This window comes from Plecotus auritus, assembly GCF_963455305.1.
Source record: "Plecotus auritus genome assembly, chromosome: 12".
In the NCBI taxonomy this organism is placed as follows: domain Eukaryota; kingdom Metazoa; phylum Chordata; class Mammalia; order Chiroptera; family Vespertilionidae; genus Plecotus; species Plecotus auritus.
In genome coordinates, this window is record NC_137778.1 from 30,486,986 (window position 1) to 30,506,771 (window position 19,786).

Genomic DNA, 19,786 nt, shown 5'->3' on the forward strand with positions numbered 1-19,786 from the left:
TGTATCTGTCCCCCCCCCTCCCGCACTATTGTCTGTGTCCATGGATTATGCTTATAGGTATACTAGAGGCCCGGTGCACGAAATTTGTGCATGGGGGGGGTGTCGCTCAGCCCAGCCTGCACCCTCTCCAATCTGGGACCCCTCGAGGGATGTCCGACTGCCCGTTTAGGCCCGACTGGGATCGGGCCTAAACGGGCAGTCGGACATCCCTCTCACAATCCAGGACTGCTGGCTCCCAACTGCTTGCCTGCCTGCCTTCCTGATTGCCCCTAACCACTTCTGCCTGCCAGCCTGATTACCCCCTAACCACTCCCCTGGCAGCCTGTTTGCCCCTAACTGCCCTCCCCTGCAGGCCTGGTCACCCCCAACTTCTCTCCCCTGCAGGCCTGGGTCCCCCCCAACTGCCCTCCCCTGCAGGCCTGGTCACCCCTAACTGCCCTCCCCTGCAGGCCTGGTCCCCCCCAACTGCTCTCCCCTGCAGGCCTGGGTCCCTCCCAACTGCCTTTCCCTGCAGGCCTGGTCACCCCTAACTGCCCTCCCCTGCAGGCCTGGTCCCCCCCCAACTGCTCTCCCCTGCAGGCCTGGGTCCCTCCCAACTGCCTTTCCCTGCAGGCCTGGTCGCCCCCAACTTCCCTCCTCTGCCGGCTTGGTCACCCCTAACTGCCCTCCCTTGCAGGCCTGGTCCCTCCCAACTCCCCTCCCCTGCTGGCCTGATCACCCACAACTGCCCTCCCTTGCAGGCCTGGGTTCCTCCCAACTGCCCTCCCCTGCTGGCCATCTTGTGGTGGCCATCTTGTGTCCACATGGGGGCAGGATCTTTGACCACATGGGGGCAGCCATCTTGTGTGTTGGAGTGATGGTCAATCTGCATATTACTCTTTTATTAGATAGGATAGAGACCTGGTGCACGGGTGGGGGCCAACTGGTTTGGCCTGAAGGGTGTCCCGGATCAGGGTGGGGGTTCCCTTGGGGCGTGGGGTGGCCTGGGCGAGGGGCCTGTGGTGGTTTGCAGGCCGGCCACCCCCCCTGGCGACGCAAGCGGAGGCCCTGGTATCTGGGGTTTATTTATCTCCTACAATTGAAACTTTGTAGCCTGGAGCGGAGCCAAGCCTTGTGCTTGCTCCATGGCGGCAGCCATTTCTGTTGGGATTTATGTATCTTCTATAATTGAAACTTTGTAGCCTTAAGCGGAGGCCTGGGCCAGCCAGGGTGTGCAGAAAGCTTGGCTTCCTTCATTGCCAGGGGCAACCCTAGCCTCCTGCTCTTTCCAGCTCCGTGGCTGCCGCCATTTCTGTTTGGATTTATGTATCTTCTATCATTGAAACTTTATAGCCTTGAGTGGAGGCCTAGGCCGGCAAGGGCAGGCGGAAAGCTTGGCTTCCTCCATTGCCAGGGAAACCCAAGCCTCCCTCCTGCTCTCTGTGGCCATAGCCATCTTGGTTGGGTTTATTTGCATATTTTCTCCTGATTGGCTGGTGGGCGTGGCCGGTGGGTGTGGCTTGTGTGTGGCTGAGTGATGATTAATTTGCATATCACTCTTTTATTAGATAGGAGGACAAGTTCTTTGGTTAATCTCTTCCACCCCTCTCCTGCTGAAGTCTACATTTGAAAGCCAAAAGTAGAGAATAATAGTGGGATAGTTGCATCAAGTTCAGAGGGGGTGCCACAGTGATTATCAGACGTACTTGATTATGGAATCTTTGCTATGGAAAGGTTCTTAAAGGGCAACCAGCCCAGCCACTCACTCAGTGATGCAATGTATGTGATAGGGAACTGAGTGGATTTTTCCTACCTGGACCCCCTCACTAAACCTGGGCTTTGCACTACAGTCAAATGGGTTCCTGCCCGCCCCCTCTTGTCTTCCTTGGTCTCCTCCTCCTCCTCCTCAGCATCTTTGCCTCTGCTTGATGCATCACCAAATTCATCAGCATCCTAACTCCTTCATCTTGGTGGTAAACACCTCGCCTGTAACCCTGCTTGCCTTCCAACTCAATGAGATTAAGTCTTCCTGGACAGCATTAGGTATTTTTTTATGGTTAATTTATTTGTTTTTATATTTTTACAGCTCCTGCAATTTAATTAAAAATGACTTTCAGGCTGCAAAACTGTCCTCTGCTGCTAATTAGATTCCACGGATCTGTCCAGAAAGGTAGAAGTCATTTTTTTAAATAAATATACATATACGTTTAAAGTATTACTTGCCCTGGCTGGAGTGGCTCAGTTGGTTGAGCATCGTCCCTTGCTTTGAAAGGTCGCCAGTTTGATTCCTGATCAGGGCACATACCCAAGACTCGGGTTGGATGGCCAGTCCCGGTGCCTACAACAGGCAACTCATCAATGTTTCCCTTTCACATCGATATTGCTCTCTCACTGTCTCCCTTCCTCTTGCTCTCAAATCAATAAAAAACACATTTTTTAAAAGTTTAAAAATTATTACTTAATGTACTGCTATGATATATTACCCAAGCTCTTTGACATAGGGAAGGAGGGGGTGGAGAAGAGGATATTTGTCTTGTCAACCCTACTTTTTTCCAGGCCCCAGTCTTGTGCAGAGCTGGCTGGGCTAGGGTTCCCTTTGCACACCGTCTACAGTGCACCCTCCTACCCCCAACTGGACCCCAGTCGGGCCCTCCTACCCACAGCGGGACTCCAGCCGGGCCCTCCTACCCACAGCTGGACTCCAGCAGGGCCCTCCTACCCACAGCTGGACTCCAGCGGGGCCCTCCTACCCACAGCTGGACTCCAGCGGGGCCCTCCTACCCACAGCGGGACTCCAGCGGGGCCTCCTACCCACAGCTGGACTCTAGCGGGGCCCTCCTACCCACAGCTGGACTCCAGCGGGGCCCTCCTACCCACAGCTGGACTCCAGTCGGGCCCTCCTACCCACAGCTGGACTCCAGCGGGGCCCTCCTACCCACAGCTGGACTCCAGCGGGGGCCTCCTACCCACAGCTGGACTCCAGCGGGGCCCTCCTACCCACAGCTGGAACCCCAGTTGGGCCCTCCTACCCCCAACTGGACCCCAGTCGGGCCCTCCTACCCACAGCTGGACTCCAGCGGGGCCTCCTACCCACAGCTGGACTCCAGCGGGGCCTCCTACCCACAGCTGCACGGCCTGCACCCCCCTTCCAAGGGTGTCACGTGTACTGATGAGCTAACCTATGTGAAAGCCTTTGTCAACTCCAAGGCACAATTGAATGCCAGTGATTGCTGTTGTTATTCTTATCGTACTCCAGGGAAACCCTGTTGCCCACTCAGCCCTCCCAGACCTACTCTGCGGGCCAGCCGGGGAAACTGGCAGGCCAGACTGCCCCTCCCCTGTGGGCGGCGGTTCCTGGCACAGATCTGCCTCCCGGGCTTGGAGGAGAGACGCTAACGTCGGACCCCCCACCTCTCGGTAATGGCTTTCCCAGTTCTTCCTGACTTCAGGGACCTTCCTCCGGAAGGAAATCTTCTCGGTCCCAGTGAAAGTTCTCGAGCTGCAGAAATCATCCACTCCCAGGGCCTCTCCTGACGCCCACCCCCAGCGCCCTCCCCTCCAGCGTCAGCAGCAGAGCCAGGCTACCCCGGAAGGATCTGACGGGCAATTTCCTAGAATTGTCTTACCGGAGTTCCTCAGTCATTCGGCTCCCCGCTCCCCTCCCCAAAGCCCAGTCTCTTTAGATACCCAGCCCCCATGCCCAACTTCTCAGGCCCCAGTTCTCCTTAGCATATCCATTCTGTTCTGGGGTTGTCTACTACCCTTGGGAGGGGGAACTGGGGCATGAGAGTGGAGATGGTCACCAGAGCCCACTAGAAAGTTGAGCATGCTGTGGTTACCAGGGCAACCATCCTTCTGTTAGGCCTTTCCCGGGCTATTCATCCCCAGCAGAGGGTGAGGACTTGACCATGCAAGCGGCCTCTCCCAATAAATCAAAACTGCCTGAGGCCCAAAAGGGTGGGTAGGGAGCACAGAACATCAAGGTCACTGGACAAGAGAAAATTTATCCTTTCTCATCCCAGACCACCACTTGTGTATCAGGGAGCGCTGCCCTGAAGGCAGACCTCCAAGCTGCCCACCCCTACCTCCAGGTCCCACTGGGTGTGGACTCCAGGAAGAGGCTGGGGAGGGGAGGTGGGAGGAAGGGCCTGTCTGCACTTGATGGATGGTACTGAAGAAATGTCTGGCACTTTCTTCCCCCTTGGGGGAGGTGAAGCTGTAGCCACCTCTCCCCCCCTCATCTGCATTCCTGCCTGCCTGCCTCTCAGGAAGGGGGTGGGGAGAGCTGCTGGAGCTGGGACAGGAGGGCCCTTAGCCCAGCTGAGAGTCATTTTGCAAACTATCACTCACATTTGTCTACACTGGCATGGGAATGGAGGGACATGGGAATGGAGGGACATGGGAATGGAGGGACATGGGAATGGAGGGACATGTGGACAATCCCTAAATCTCAATGGAATTAGAAAGGGATCCATATGTTCCCACCCCCATCCCTTTTTCTTTGCTCCCAGGCCTCCTGGGGCAAAAGATGCGAGAGCTCTCCATTCAGTCCTCACTCCTTTTCCTGCTTCTGATTTTCATGCTCCTACTAGTACATGATTTGCCTGATGGACTGTGTTATTTGCACTGAGTGTGAAAAAGCAACGTGTGTGAGAGAGAGAGACAGACAGACAGAGAGAGAAACTGCTGATATCTTAGCATAAATCAAGGCAGTAGCACCAAACTAGTCACTGAACTCTTCATTATCACATATTGCCAGTTAAAAAACAAACAGTTTCTCCCTCTCTCTCTTCTCTTTTGTTAACTCCTCACCTGAGGATACATGCCCTTGACAAGGACCTCGACCCTTCAGTGCTTGGGCTGCGCTCTAACCACTGAGAACACTGGCCAGGGCTACCAGTTCCTCTAAGAATGTGCTTGATAAAGCAGTAAGAAGTTACTAACATGTGATGGGTTTATTACAGTTATTTTAAATGAGTTAATAGGGCTTGTTTTCATTTATAGTACAGTATATATCAATAGATAAGCCCACATAAACAAAAGCTCTTTGGGGCCCTCAATAACTCTTCAGGGTGGAAATGGTTTCTTGGATCAAAAGTGATGCATGCACTGCTTGGGTAATTCGTAGGCTGTTCCCAGCTTGAGAAACATGTCTCATCTGACAGAGAGGGCGGAGAACATGGCTGTGTTTTCTGGCAACTCTCTCTCTCTCCCTCAAGAAGAGACACTATCACTAGAATAAAGATTTTAATGGTCTCCACTCACAGTTGAGAAGCAAGGCATACAGGCCGTCAGCCCCTCCATACCTTGCCTCTCCCCTGCACACTGTATCCAGTGTTGGGTGGTGGGAGATAGGGGGGTGTTTGTGGCAGTTGTGGACTCCCCCGCCCCCACCCCAGATTCACCTATAAAGCCTTTTCCTGTTCCCCCTACGGTGGCTCTTCCCCTTCCCCATAAAAGTCACAGTGTAGCAAGGTTGAGGGAGGAGGGCACAGGAGGGGCAGAAGGATCCAGGAATCTACACCCCAGCTTGGCCTGAGTTGGGGTGGATAACGGGTGTGGGTCCCACTGGGCTTTGTTCTGGTTCTGTAAGCTCCAAGTTCTCTCCCCTACACCAGTCCTCTTGCAGAGGAAATATGTGGTGTCTCCACTGGAGTGAGCACACCTGAGCTGTTCAAACCACTTCTCTTGATCCTCTGGCAATAGTGGGGCTGCTGTGGGTGAGGGTGAGACCTGGAACCGCTCTGTCACTTCTGGCACAGGGAAGGGAGGTGTGGAAGGCCAGGAGGAAAGGCAGGTCAGCCTCGGGTGCTATTCCCACGCTCCCCCAGGAGCCAGTAGGTCCGAACTTTGCCTTTGCCCTGGAGGGAAATAGAAGAGGAGGTTGGGATGCCCATTTGCCAAATGATGGGAGTGGAAGTGGCTGCTTGAGGAGGGGCTTGAGGGAGGGTAGCCCCCTCTGGGATTCCAAGGGATGGTGACACTAGGGGCTTCCTTCTCTACCTTCATTTCTACATCCCCTCGAAGCTCCAGCTCGAAACCACCAAACTCCTCCAGGACAGCCTTGGTCTCCGAAGACAAGTGGATCTTCAGGGCTGAGTAGGATAAGGAGAAGAAGGGAAGTGAGGGATGTAAGAGAAGGGAACGGGAAATCAGGGACTGGGGGGTAGAAAGATGCTCTCTCCTTCTTTCTGGTCCAGGAAGCTTCCTAATCAGAGTCCCGCCCTCTCCATGTGGTGTCTGACCATACTGGCCTCTCTGCTGGAACCTGAGAGCTGTGTGATCTATCCATCCTGGTAGCGAAGAGTCACATGTAGCTATTTAAATTTAAATTAACTAAAATGAAATACAGTTAAAAATTCTATGCCTCTGTTGCAAGACCACATTTCAAGCGATCAATAGCCCCCTGTGACAAAGGCCCCATATCAGGCAGCTCAGCTTAGAAAACAATTTCATCACTGCAGAAAGTTCTATTGGACAGCACCCTCGCGCATCACCAGGTTCTAGCCAGCTGTGGGCAAACTACAGTCCGTGGGCCGGATCTGGCCCGTTCGGCTGTTCTATGTTTGGCTGTTCTATCCGGCCCACGGAGCCGAAAGAGCGGAGGGTTCTCTTGCTCTCCCCTCCGCTCCTTTACTTTGAATTTATATTAGTTCACACAAACACTCCATCCATGCTTTTGTTCCAGCCCTCCGGTCCAGTTTAAGAACCCATTGTGGCCCTCGAGTCAAAAAGTTTGCCCACCCCTGTCTAGACAGTCAGTGTGTAGCACAGTGGTCAGGACCTCAGACTTTGGATCCTGCTCTGCCTAGTATGAATGCCAGAGTGAATGCTTGCTTGGGGAAGTCATATGAAGTCTCTGGGCTTCATCTTCCTAATCCATAGAGTGCTGACAAGGGACAGTGCCCATCTCGAAGCCCTGCTGGGAGGATTAAATTTAACCTTCAAAAAGGGAACAGAATCTGGCACATAGGAAGCGCTCGATCAGTGATTGCTGTCCATAATTTAACTCACCACGCTCGTTTTCCAGCTGAGGTAACTGAGGCCTAGAGGAGGAGATCTTCCCAGGCTGCTGAGGTCAGACCTAGGTAGGCCTCCTGACTACTGACCGTGTATCCCCACAGCCCTTCTCTATCGGATCTCCCTCTGAACTCGCCCCCACCACCGCTGGGGTCTGCATCACAGTGGCCTTGTTTTGTTGTTTAACCATTTCTGAGAATGTGCTCCTTGAGGACTGGATCTCAATGACAGGCTTTCTCCCACCCAGACAGCCCCAAGCACAGTGCCCAGGGAACATGTGCTGAACCAGAGCCCCACTTGGCTCCAATTAGCCCTTCTTCCGCCATGAGGTTTGGATGGGGTCCACATGGACTCTCCAGCCAACTGTGGGTCTGGGTCTTCCTATCCTAGCAAATTGCTCAATAAATGTTCACTTGGTTAAATTGTGTTGAATACAGCAGGAAGGCAGAAGATCAACAGGAAGCAGGACCAAAGGATGAGGTGGGAGCAAGCATTTATTAGGTACCTACTGTGTGTCAGGGGCTGTGCTAGGTTTTCTACAACCTGAGACAGGCATCATTTTTTACAGATAAACAGCCGAAGCTCGGAAAAGTTGAATGACAGTATGTGCTCCTCATGTTATATAGCTTTCTCCTATAACTCTAGCGAGGCAGATATTTTATTCTCATACAGAGGAGGAAAACGGAGACTCAGAATGATGTAGCAAATCGATACCCAGCTGGGTTAGTTGTAGAGCTGAGCTTCACACCCAAGTGGGCAGCACTGAGCCTTCCTTACCACACCCAAAGGGGAGCAGAGGGTTTCTAAAGGTGGAATTCCTGCTGGGAACTGGTGAACAATGGCCTGGAAAGACTTTTCAAAAGTTTGAAAAGATAGAGCAGCTAGGATCTGAGTCTCTGATTAGATGCAAGGTGATCTGCCCAGGTTGAACTCTTAGGAGCAGGAGGCTGGGAGGAGAGAGGGTAGGAGCTGGGACAGGGATCGGACAGGCACAAGCTGTCCAGGGGACTTTCCTGGGCTCCAATCACCCTGCCCTCCCATCCCCTTTAGGGGGCCACCATACCTTCCCCGTTAGACTCCATTCTTGAGGCCGTGTTGACTGTGTCCCCAAAGAGACAGTAACGGGGCATCTTCAACCCTACCACGCCAGCACACACGGGTCCTGGAGGGAGCGAAGCCCATCAGCGAGGGGGCCGGAGGGTGTTGAGGGAGGGAGAGGGGAGGGAGGGAGGAAGAGAGGAGATTGAAGGGCGGCCACAGGGCGGAGCTAGGGCGCTCCTGCGATCTGAGGCCAGAGTTTCTGCAGCTCAGCCTTCAGAAGCCCGCTCCCCGCGCCTTTGGGGCCTCACCTGTGTGGATGCCGATGCGCAAGCGCAGCTGCTCCTGGGGCCGGTGGCGGATGTGGAAGGAGCGCACGGCGTCCAGCAGCGCCAGAGCCATGCGGGCCACCTCGCAGGCGTGCAGCCGCCCGTTCCGCACGGGGAGCCCCGACACCACCATGTAGGCGTCGCCTATCGTCTCCACCTACGAGGGCGGGGAGAGGGTGCAGGACATGAAGGCTGGAACTTCCTCTTCCCTGGGCCGCCCGCAACCCCTCGTGTACTATCATTCTGAACCCTCAGCCGCCAGCCTGTCGTTGGCTTTCCTCATCCTCCATCCCTCCATCCCTCCATCCCCCCGCCCCCCGCGGTGTCTCTACATGCCCCTGGGTCTCCTTGCGATCCTGTCTCTCCCCATGTACCTCGGTCTCCTCTCAAAGATTCTATTTCATTCTTCCCGTCACCTTTTTCTGCCTCTGCCCAGGAGTCTGTCTGTCCCTCCCCATCCACACTCACGCTCTCACCTTGTACACATCGAAGTTGTCTATGACGGCATCGAAGCAAGTGTACAGGTCGTTGAGCAGGGTCACCACCTGCAAAGGAAGAGAGCCCAAGCGTGCGGGGAGTAGGGGCTCCACCTGGGCTTGGGTGGGAAAGCGGAACCAGAAGGCAGGCCGATGGGATGGCGATGCCAAACCAAGCAAACCTGCTTGGTCTTTACTTGTGGCGGCTCCCTGACTCACCTGCATGGGCGTGCTCTCGGCTGACAGGGCTGTGAAACCCACAATGTCACTGAAGTAGATAGTAACGCTGTCAAAGGCTTCGGCCTGCACGGTCTCCCCGCGCTTCAGCTGCTCAGCCACTGAGCTGAGGGGTCAGGGATCAGAGGGTGAGGTGGGGCGGGAACAGGGATGGCAGGGCACGTCACCAGACACGGGCACTCACTGAGGCAGGATCTGGTAGAGCAGGGCCTCGGCCTTACGCTTCTCCTCCAGGTAGGCCTGGGTCCGCTCCTCCACCAGCTCCTCCAGGTTGTTGGCGTACTGCTCCATGCGGGACAGCAGGTTGTCCAGGATGTTGCTGCTGTTCTCTCTGAGGGTGGGGAGCAGCAGGCAGGGGTGAGAGAGTGCCCGCCCCAGGCCTCCACCTGACCCAGGCTCTCAGCCCACCTCCCAACTGCAGTGGGGACCCTGGAGAAGGTTGGGGGTGAGGGGCACCACAGGATGGGATGGCCGGGGGAAAGGGTAGGAGGAAAGTTCGGTTCATCTTTGAGATGCCAGGGTCAAGTATGAAGCTTCAGGCACACCAGCTATTTTGTTGGAACAGTGAGTTAGAAGGAGGCGGGGGAGGTGGGAGGGGACTCGGATTGATTGAGAACGCAGCAGGAGGGCACACAGGCTCAGTGGTGCATCTGGAGGCACTGGGCCCCAGGGTGGCGCACTGGGCAAAGGAGTTCACAGGGTGGGGCGGGAGCTCCCGTGGAGGGAGAGGCCCCGTGTACCCTGCACACCAGTGAAGACTAGGGGCCCTGGGGGCTGGGCAGGAGGGGTGTGGGGTGGGTGTGTTGTGGGAGGGGAGGGGTATGAGAGGTGGGGAACTGTAGGGACATCTGGGTCATTCAGTATTCACACAGGGGGCTGTGAGGCTGTGGTGGCTGCAGTAGCTACTGCAGGGATGAGACTTTTTTATTTTAAAGAGAGGAAGGATGGGGGGAGAAAGAGAATTTGTTACACTTATTTATACGTTCATTCGTCGATTCTTGAATGTGCCCTGACTGGGGATCGAACCCACAACCTTGGCATATTGGGACGACGCTCTAACCAACTGAGCCAGGCAGGAATGAGACTTAAGTGGGGGGTATATGGTGGTGGGGAGACAGGGGAGGCTAGGGGTGCTCCATGCCTAAGGCCAGAGACCTGTTAAACTTTCTTAGCATCATGCGGATCTGCTGGAAGGGCGGCCGCTCCTGCGGGTCTTCAGCCCAGCACCTCTGCATCAGGTGCCCCAGTTCCTCCAGGTGGCTCTGCAGGTCCAGGGAGGGCCGGAATGGGGGCTGCTCACCCCTAGTCACCCGCTCGATGATCTCTGTGGTGGGGAGAAAGGAGCTCAGTGGCTGGGTCAGCCAGGGGTCTGTTGAGAGATGGGGTGGGGAAGGCCAGGACCCTGGCAGGGGGCAGGAGAGCCCTGTAGGGAACTGAGCCAGTCATGCCTCAGGGTCCCTGGCAACAATGGAGCATCGGGTGGTGGCTGAACTGTGCAGAAGGAAGATGTGGTGGCGTTTCCAGGCATCTCTCTCTGGGGCTGAGGTAAACGGACTGAGGCAGGGCTAGGGGACAGCGTGGTCCGCTTACCTTTGGGGCTGAGGTCCAAACCTTCCACGTGGAATACGCCACTTCTCAGGGCAATCTCCTGAAGGATGATCCCAAAGCTGTAGATGTCACCAGCTTGGGAGCCCCGGACGGGGGGTGAGGCCATTCGCAGGAGCTCAGGGGCTGTCCACAGCTTTTCTGCGGGTCAGAGGTCAGGAGTCACAGGGTGAAGGACCCAAAGCTAAAGGGAAACAAGGATAGAGCTCAAAGATTTGTCTGGGACTGATGTGGAGACACCACACTGAGTGCTAGAGCTAGGTGAGGCCTGGAGACCACTTCATCGGACTCCTCGTTCTACTGATGAATGAACTGAGCAAGAGCCAGGAAAGGCGTGCTCAGGCCCATCAGAGACCAGGCACAGCCTCCCTGCCGGGCCGGCCTCCAGTCAGGATTGGGGACAGAGTGGGTCTGAGCTCACTGGCATAGAGGGTGTGTCCTTGGTCTGGTTCTGGGTCCCTGAAGCTCTCCAGCCCATAGTCAGTGATCTTGAGCACAAATCGACCGTCTACCACACAGTTGGATGACTTGAGGTTCCCGTGGGAGCAAATGGCCCCATTGTGCAGGAACAGCATACCCTGAGAATGGGGGAGGCAGGGGTTGGGATGTGAGTGGGACTTACAACCACGGCCAGAGAAGCATGCCTCCCCCACGTCCGATGGGGTCTCCTGGACCTACCTTGACGATGTCATTGGTGAGAGAGTACCGAAACATCCAGTCCAGGGTGATGCTCTCGTTTTCCAGAATGTCCTACTGGGCATTGAGAGTCAGACCTGTGCCCTGCAGACTCCCCCGGAAGAGGAGTGCAGGGGTCCTACTGCCGTCAAGTGGCAGAACAGGACAGAACTTCGTATTTACTTTAGTGCCACTGCCCCCCTCCTCCCATTTTACAGATGGGGCAAATAAAGGTCAGAAAGAGAGAGAGGCCTGCCTGGGGTTAGAGCCAGGGCTAGACCCAGGTTTCCTGACTCCCCTTGACCCCCTCACCTGCAAGCTTCCACGGGGGCAGTACTCAGTGAGGATACAGATGTTGGGGGGATCGGTGCAGGCACCCACAAACCTGGTCAGGTGGTCATTCTGTATATCCCGCATCTGCAGGTGGGAGCCAACATCAGGAGCGTGACAGAGACCTCACTCCTCAAGTTATCCCCCACCCTCAAGGACCACTCACTCTTCTTAACTCTGTATTCATTCTCCAGACATTCTAAGCCCTTCCCTGGTGATTCCCACCCATGTTCTGTAGCCCAGCATCCCTCCAAATCGGCTCCCTACTCCCTCAGCCTCCCAAGCCCTCCACCCGCCCAGGGCATCAAGTATGGCCCCTTGAGGACCTTCCTCCAGGACATGTCCAGTTGTCCTCTCCCCATCCATGACGCCCTCCTCCCGAGCACAAGATGCAAGGGCGTGTCCCAGGGCTCAGATAACCCTGAGGTCCCTCCGTAAGCCGTGCTGTTGGCCAACCTCCCGTGTCCCCCTGAGATGCTTCCCCAGGCCACTGCCTCACTCCCCTACATTACATGCTTCAGTTCAAACAGGACTTTTCTTGTCAGCTCAATGCGTTTACGGTTCACACTTTTCACAGCCACGAGGTTGCCCTGGGCAAGGAATGGAGACCCTCCGTCACTGCGAGGAGATGGGAGCTCCCAAATGCCCTGGGAACTGCAGCTGCTCCTCACAGCCCACCCATGCCTCCCAGGCCCTCCCTGTCCTGTGGGAGAACAGCCTGCCCCAGGCCCCAGGCCCCAGGCCCACCTTATAATACACTGTCTTGGCAAAGACCTGGAACTGGCCCTCTGTGGTGAGGAGGGAGCCGTAATTGGAGCCTCTCTGAAGGGATGGAGAGAGCAGGAGGGGTGGTCAGCCAGTGGGCCCCACCATGGGCCCCACTCTCCCTACGAATGGCTTGAGCTCTGGTCTTCACTGCCTCATTCCACATCATGAAATCCTCTCCTCACTTGCTTCTTCCCTTTAATGTATTGTCACATATACTCTCTTCAGCCTTTGAGGAGCCCTGTGAGGGAGGCTCTGCAGATGTAACCGTTATCTGAGAGTCGCAGAGAGGGGCCGTGACTTGCCCAAGGCCACACAAGTGAAGACAGCTGGGATCAGAACCCCGCTCTCTCCCTTACCCATCAGGCACTGCCCTCCCCCCACCCCATACCCAGCTGTCCCCCGAGTCCCCCCCAATACCAGTGTCCTTACCCCACTCAAGGTCAGCCGGCTGCCCGCACTCCGGAGGTGCCTCTCAAGGCTACTGGGCTGCAAGTCCTCCCAACGCACGCGCCACAGCTCCGAGGCCAGTTCCTTTTCCAGCTGCATCTTCCTGAGGCACGAAACGTGCATCTGAGCCCCTGACCCAGCGTGGGGGGCTCTGTCCCGCAGCCCCTTCTCAGAGCCCTGGCACCACTGCCCGTGCTGAGAGCAGCCCCTCTGCTCCGCTGAGGCAGATCTCAGGCCTGCCCCTGGGCTGCAAGTCAGGAGGCTTGGGTGACATTCTGCCTCCCTGGGACCTTGGGGCAGTCCCTTTCTTTCTTTGAGTCCCATGTCTTCATGTGCAAATGTCATATGGAAACGGGGAACCTCGATATTTGTTTCAAAAGCATTGTTATAAGAATGAAAAGAGTCCTAGCTGGTTTGGCCCAGTGGCTAGAGCATCGGCCTGGGGACTGGAGGGTCCCCGGTTCGATTCCGGTCAAGGGCACATGCCTGGGTTGTGGGCTCAATCCCCAGTAGGGGGTGTGCAGGAGGCAGCCGATCAATGATTCTCTCTCATCATGTGTGTTTCTATCTCTCTCCCTTCCTCTCTGAAATCAATAAAGATATATTTTTAAAAAAAAGAATGTGGGGGCGGGTCTGTACATAGTACATGATCAACCAGCATCGATTTTCTCCCCTCCCTCTACCCTTAACTTCTCCCAAACTTTCGTTTCAGCTCCACTGGAAGGCAGGCACAGGGCTCCTTTCTCTCTGGATGCACACGGGCTCATCACCCCGCCCTGCTAACAGGGGCCCAATCCCAAAGGCTCTGAACCACTGCTTCTCGTCCCTTCAGCAAGAGCAGGGGGGACAAACCGGCCCGGGCCAACATCCAGGCCTTTATGATGCCACCCCCCCCCCCCATGCTGCTGTCTGGGATCACCTCCCTCTCCCTGGCCACTCCTACCCGTTTCCTCCTTTCGTCCTCGTGTCCTAAGGCTTTTTTTTTTTTTAAATATATTTTATTGATATTTTACAGAGAGGAAGGGAGAGGGATAGAGAGCTAGAAACATCGATGAGAGAGAAACATCAATCAGCTGCCTCCTGCACACCTCCCACTGGGGATGTGCCCGCAACCAAGGCACATGCCCTTGACCGGAATCGAACCCGGGACCCTCCAGTCCGCAGGCCGACGCTCCATCCACTGAGCCAAACCGGTTTCGGCTGTCCTAAGGCTTTTTAGTCTCTTTTCTCCCCCACCTCCAGCGGCCTTCCCCTGCTGTGCCCTCCCCCTTTCCCCTCCCCTCTGCTTCCTTGCCACCTCCCCTGAGTCTGGTTGGTTCTCCAGGTCTCCCAGCCTCACTCACCACCCTCGTCCCAAGGCTCACCTGTATATGAAGATGGAGACGATCAGGATGCTGAGCAGAGAGAGGCTGCCTACCAACGCCAGGACCTCCAGGGTGGAAAAGTGGGCTGCAGGAGAGAGTCCGAGTTGCAGCAACAAAGAGTTTGGTTAGACGGCAGGAGGATTGCCTTCAACGGTCAACCAGTGAACTAGGATGATGGATGAAGGGAGGGAAAAGGCAGGAGTCTTTCCAGAAAACTCTCAGTGTGGGAGGGGAGCACTGATTTGACTCCCCATGGGGGGGAAGCAGTGTCTCGGAATGGTGGCCTGGAAGGCAAGGGGCAGGCACCTTGGTTGCAGGCGGGGTCCTCGTTGTCAAAGCCGCATTTGGGGATGTCAGGAGGCGGGTATCCTAGGGGCCAGTGCAGTGTGCGCCCTGACACAGCCACCAGCTCCTGGGAAGTCCCATTGTAGTTCAGAACAACCTATGGGAGGGAGGGAGGGCAGGAATGGTGGGCGGGCAAGACCTCCTGTCCTGTCCTCCTGTCCTGTCCTCCTGTCCTGTCGGGTAGTCCTGCCTCCCACCTACCCCATCTCTGCTTCCAGGCCCTTTAACTGGGATGTCAACTATGTATCAAACCCCTACTGTGAGTGGATACAGAGACCCCATACCCAGGCCCCATGTCATTAAGAGTGGAATAACTTGAACACAGTGTGTGTTCATCTTGGCTCTGAGCTGCCTGTCTCTATGGGAGGGGTTCTGTGACCTTAGGAGACACCGGACTTCCTGAGGGCTGGGCTGTGCTCCCTCCTCAGACATGGGGTTCCCCGGGGGTAATGCCTGTGAGTCCCTATCATTCTGGTTGATCCCCACCCCCCCGACTAGAGCAGACCCCTTTAATCCAGGGTTCTCCATAAGTGACCAAGCATAGTAGGTAACTTCAGAGTAGACAGATGCCCTGCTAGGACTGGGGTGAGGGGGGGGGGCAGGCGGGGAGAAGAGGGGTGAGGTGCCTTTCTTAGTTGGTATTGACCTCTCCGGGCACAGCCGTACCCTAAAGGCACTAGTCTCAGGATCCATATCCCAGAGGGAGAAGTCAGTCTCTCGGTCTCCATTGCTGTCCATTTTCAGGTATCCTGTCACACCTGGGGGCGTGGAGGAAGATGGCTGTGTGTTGAGGGAGTGGAAGAAAGTTCAGGGACCGCCTCCCCCCCACACACACACCTCATCTGATCCCTTGATTGTCTCTGCCTTGCCCTCCCAACACACACTATATGGAATGATAATAGAAGGGACAGACACTTCAGCCACAGGACTGATTGGCGCTGGATACTTAGAAGGACTTCCTGATGGAGCTCGGGATAGGGCAGGAGGGCCTAAAGGAAGCTGCGGAAGACTGGCATGGGCCAGTGACTGCCCGGGCCACAGGCCTGGAGGCTTCTCACGGCCTCCTGCACGCCCAGGCAGGCCGTTCTTGCCCCCCCAGGCCCTGACCTTGGAAGCTTCGGTTCCACATGCGCTGCGTGATGCCCTCCCCGTCGGTGACCGTTCCCCCATGTGCCAGAGTCTCTGTCACTGCCTGGACAAAGAGCAGGAGCCCGTCGTGGAAGGACGCCGGGATGGTGTTCACCTGCAGGGACCAGCAGAGCCTAACTGGGGTGCTGTGGGGAGGCAATGGGAGGTGCTGGGAGCTTGGAAGGGGACGGTGGGAAACATCCCCACAGGACAGAAAGGTTTTGCTATTGACAAGATGCTCTGCATAGACCACCACTTCGCATCCTGCTGGGCAGGTGGGGCAGGACATATCACTTCCCTCTGACTGTGAGGACCTGAGATTCTGAGGTTGAACTGGTCAATGCCACCTCCCAACCCCCATCATCAGGAGAGATACAGAAACAAGGGGAAGGGAAAGAGGGGGAGACCTGGGGATACTGGGATGGCTGAGAGAACAGGGTGGAGACGGGCAGAGGGCCACGGAGTGGGGGCTGGAGGTCCACACTGGAGGGTCCCAGGACCCCGTCCTACCAGGCCATCCTCAATGGTGAAGTTGAACTGCTCATGAGCCAAGTGCTTCAGCTGCTGCAGGAATTCCAAGTACTCAGGATTATCTGGCTCTTTGTATGTAATGATTTTGGCAGCCTGAGGAAGGGGTCAGTGGAGAGGGGTGAGCTGGGAGCTGACCCATCCTTCCAGTAGCCTGGGGCCCACCTCCCAGAGCTGCATCTCTGCTTAGCTTAAGGTTGAACTGGACCCCATATCCTGGGTGAGGTGCTGTCTGTTCCAAAGCAGGGGTCCAAAAGGATGGCTTCTCCAAGTCCAGTTAGTCTGCAGGACTTGACATCCTTCCACCTCAAGCCTATGTTCACATCTTTTTATCATCCTGGCTCTGAGTCCCGTCCCTCCGTACACCTCTTGACCCAGACCCCTGCCCTTCGTCACCTAACTCCCTGTGAGCATCAAGAATTTCTTTTCTGCCCTAGCTGGTTTGGCTCAGTCCCAGGTTCGATTTCAGTCAAGGGCACATGCACAGGTTGTGGGTCCTATCCCCAGTAGGGGGCGTGCAGGAGGCAGCCGGTCAATGATCTCTCTCATCATTGATGTTTCTATCTCTCTCTCCCTTCCTCTCTGAAATCAATAAAATACATATTTTTTAAAAAATCCTTAAAAAAAAAGAACTTCTTTTCTAGAATCATTTCTGATAATGCAAGACCCAGTGCCCAGAAACTGTGTCATCAGTTCAGTCCCACAACCTGGGCACTCACCTGAAAGGCACGGTGGGCACTGACATCCTGGCCATCCCCTCTCTCCCAGGGCCTGCGGGAACCAAGGCCATGTGCACCTTGCAGGCTTTGCCCGAAGAGATCCAGGTGGAAGAAAACATAGTCCTCCCCACTTAGACCAGCTTCCAGGGCCAGAAGCATCAAGGTTCTGAAGACATCTGGGGAGCTGCAGATGTAGATAACTGGGAGGAAGGGGGAAGGGTCAGAGAGAAAAGCCTAGGTGTTGGGGGGGGGGGACTCTTCAGGAAGGGAAGCTGGGGCACCCAGGGGGTCGTTCAGAGACCCTGTGGTAGTTAAGTGGAACTCCTGACTCAGTACAGGCTGTGGCAGGAGAAAGATGGAGAAGGGTAGGAGGTGGAGGTGGGAGGGAGAAAGGAGCAGAGGTAGGGGGAGTGGGCAAAGGGGAGGTGGATCCAGAGGCGAGGTGGGAAGGAGAGGAAGGACAGCTGGAGAGGGGGCTGGCCAGGAGCTGGTGTGTGGGAGCAATGGGAGGAGAAGATGGAGGAAGGAACAAGGCTGTTGGGAAGAGACAGAAAATGGGCGAGAAAAAAGGGATGGGAACTAAGCCAGGAACCTACTAAGTGTCAGGGGGCAGCAGGCACCCCTTCCCGCCGCTAACTCGCTAGGAGCTGGAGGGCAGGAAGGAGGTGGGGAGTGGGGTAGGTGAGAAGGGAGAGGGCCGAGGGCCGTGGAAACGGGGACAGAAGGGGGATGGAAAAAGAGAAGGAGATGGAAACTCAGAGATGGAAAAGGCCGAAGAGGCTGAGACAGGAACGAGGAACCGTGAGGAGGAGGAGGAGGAGATGGACTGGCCCGAGAAAATAGGGGACGTCCAGGAACCCCCCCAGGGTGAGCGGGGCTCTGGGCCACGTGCACCCTCTCACCTCGGCCCTGGCGCTGCACGGTCCGCAGCAGCTTGGAGTAGTGGTCGAGGTCGCCCTCGGCAAACTCCAGGTGGTCCACCGTGATGTTGAGACGGTCGCGGATCCGCAGGTACAGCCCCTCCACGACGAAGAAGCAGGGCTGGTCGTCCCCCGGCCGGTAGGCGTAGAGCACGAGCGCCCGGCGCTCCCAGCCCAGCCGCCGGTGCAGCGCCGCCACGAAGTCGCCCAGCTTGGCGTGGCTGGGCCCCGCGCGCGTGGTCAGCGCGTACTCGTCCTTGGCCCCGAAGCCCAGCGCCGGGGCGCCGGCCGTCAGCAGCGGCACCCGCCAGTGCGCGGTGAAGCGCCCCACCGGGGCGGCGGCGTACACGCAGCCGGGGCCCAGGAACACGGCCGGCGCGTGCTCCCACTTGAGGTCCACCGCGGCCAGAGGGGCGGCGGTGTCGGAGCAGACGCCCCTCGAGTCCTCGCTGCTGCCCAGCACCGTGCGCACCGTCCAGCCGGGCAGCAAGTCGGGCCGCGCCTGCACCCGGGCCAGGGCCAGCTCCACGGCCGGGCCCACGCGCGCCCATGACCACGGGTACGACGTGTTGGCGAGCGGCAGCACCACGGCCACCGTCAAGTTGCCCGCGTGGCAGCCCCGGAGCAACAGGAGCAGCAGCGGCGGGAGCAGCAACAGGCGCGAGCGGGCGCCGGCGGGGCACCCGGGGTGCGGCATGGCCTCAGAGGGCACCGCGGCGGGCAGGGACTCCCACCATGGCCTCCGCGGTCCCCTCGGGTCAGGGCGCGCGCGCCCCGGTGGAAGTGAGGTGGAGCGGGCGGGGGCTCTCACCCCGGGGAACTCAGTCCCCGCCAGCGGCTACGGTCACGGTCACGGTCCGGAGCGCCAAGGGTGCGGGGCGGGTGGGAGGGCGGACCCCCGGACAGTCGCGACGGCGAGGTGCGTGGAGGGAGCTGCGGAGCAGGTGGGCGCGAGAAGGGGAGCCTGGAGCGGAGGGGGCCTGAGTGAGCTAGTTGTGTGTGTGTGTGTGTGTGTGTGTGTGTGTGTGTGAGAGAGAGAGAGAGAGAGAGAGAGAGAGAGAGAGAGAGAGAGAGAGAGAGAGTTAGGAGAGAGGGAAAGAGCGCTCGCTGGGGCTCAGGAGAAGGTCGGAGATGGCACGGGGGAGGAAAAAGGGGAGTGCGTGCTGTGTGCGTGCGGGAGCGCGGCCCCAGCGAGTCTGCCAGGAGAGGCGTCCGGCTGGCCCAAGTCTCCAGCTGTCCGGGGGGGACAGGGCAGGACCCGAGCCAAGCTCCTACCCCTCCCTCCCGGACTCTTCCCCTCCCAGACTCGGTATCAGCAGAGCCAATCCGGACCTTTAACTCCTTCCTCCCCGCCCCCAAGCCGCGGGCTCTCCTGCGCCCAGAGCCTGCGCGCTGTCCGCTTGGACCCTCTGCCCGCTTCTCCACCCCGCAACGCCCGCCCGCTCAGAGAGGCGGCCGCGCGGAAGAACTGAATAGAGAAGTGTGTGGGAACACCCCCCCCCCCCGACCTTTGCTCTCCCCTCCTCCCGGGTTCTTTCTGGGGAGGAAAGAGGTGCTGGTTCGGGATCTCAGCAGGAAAATGTGTGAGTGTGTGATGTGTGTGTCTGGGAGTGACGGGTTTCTGGAAAGGACGTTAAAGTAGGCGAACCCCAGGGTCCTGATGACCCAGACCATCTAGGAGGCCCTCCACCCCCATTAAAGGGATCGGCGGAGAATAGGGTCAGGTGGAAGGGCAGAATTAACTCTTTAGTTCCTAAAGGGTTATTAAGCTGAGGAGGGAAAACGTGCGGGTGATTGGAGAGGGAAGAGGTGTGACCTCAGGGCCGCTCCGGGAATGTAACTGTGTGTGTGTGTGCGTGTGTGTGTGTGTGTGTGTGT

At 57.1% G+C, this 19,786-nt stretch overlaps 1 protein-coding gene across 1 annotated transcript; it reads right to left on the reverse strand.

Moving 5' to 3' along the window:
- Positions 1–4,705: 4,705 nt before the first annotated feature.
- Positions 4,706–18,919, reverse strand: NPR1 (natriuretic peptide receptor 1). The gene is made up of 22 exons (XM_080647506.1): positions 17,891–18,919; positions 16,989–17,188; positions 16,252–16,365; positions 15,721–15,856; positions 15,280–15,371; positions 14,575–14,710; positions 14,269–14,353; positions 12,887–13,007; positions 12,437–12,511; positions 12,202–12,279; positions 11,672–11,776; positions 11,363–11,434; positions 11,106–11,262; positions 10,670–10,825; positions 10,235–10,403; positions 9,264–9,410; positions 9,062–9,185; positions 8,843–8,911; positions 8,349–8,523; positions 8,063–8,161; positions 5,983–6,074; positions 4,706–5,840 (listed from the first exon to the last, which is right to left on the reverse strand). Exons 1-22 carry the CDS (start codon positions 18,603–18,605, stop codon positions 5,778–5,780), a joined length of 3,180 nt encoding a protein of 1,059 aa, XP_080503632.1. The 5' UTR covers positions 18,606–18,919; the 3' UTR covers positions 4,706–5,777.
- Between the last annotated feature and the right edge of the window lie 867 nt (positions 18,920–19,786).

What these genes read in the sequence shown, in the direction of transcription:
- NPR1 (XM_080647506.1), bottom strand. Translation starts at nt 18,605, where the DNA reads ATGCCGCACCCCGGGTGCCCCGCCGGCGCCCGCTCGCGCCTGTTGCTG. An exon ending in TTTGGACCTCAGCCCCAAAG is followed by an intron (nt 10,404 to 10,669) that starts GTAAGCGGACCA and finishes TCCCCACCACAG; the next exon opens with AGATCATCGAGCGGGTGACT. An exon ending in CTCTACCAGATCCTGCCTCA is followed by an intron (nt 9,186 to 9,263) that starts GTGAGTGCCCGT and finishes CTGACCCCTCAG; the next exon opens with CTCAGTGGCTGAGCAGCTGA.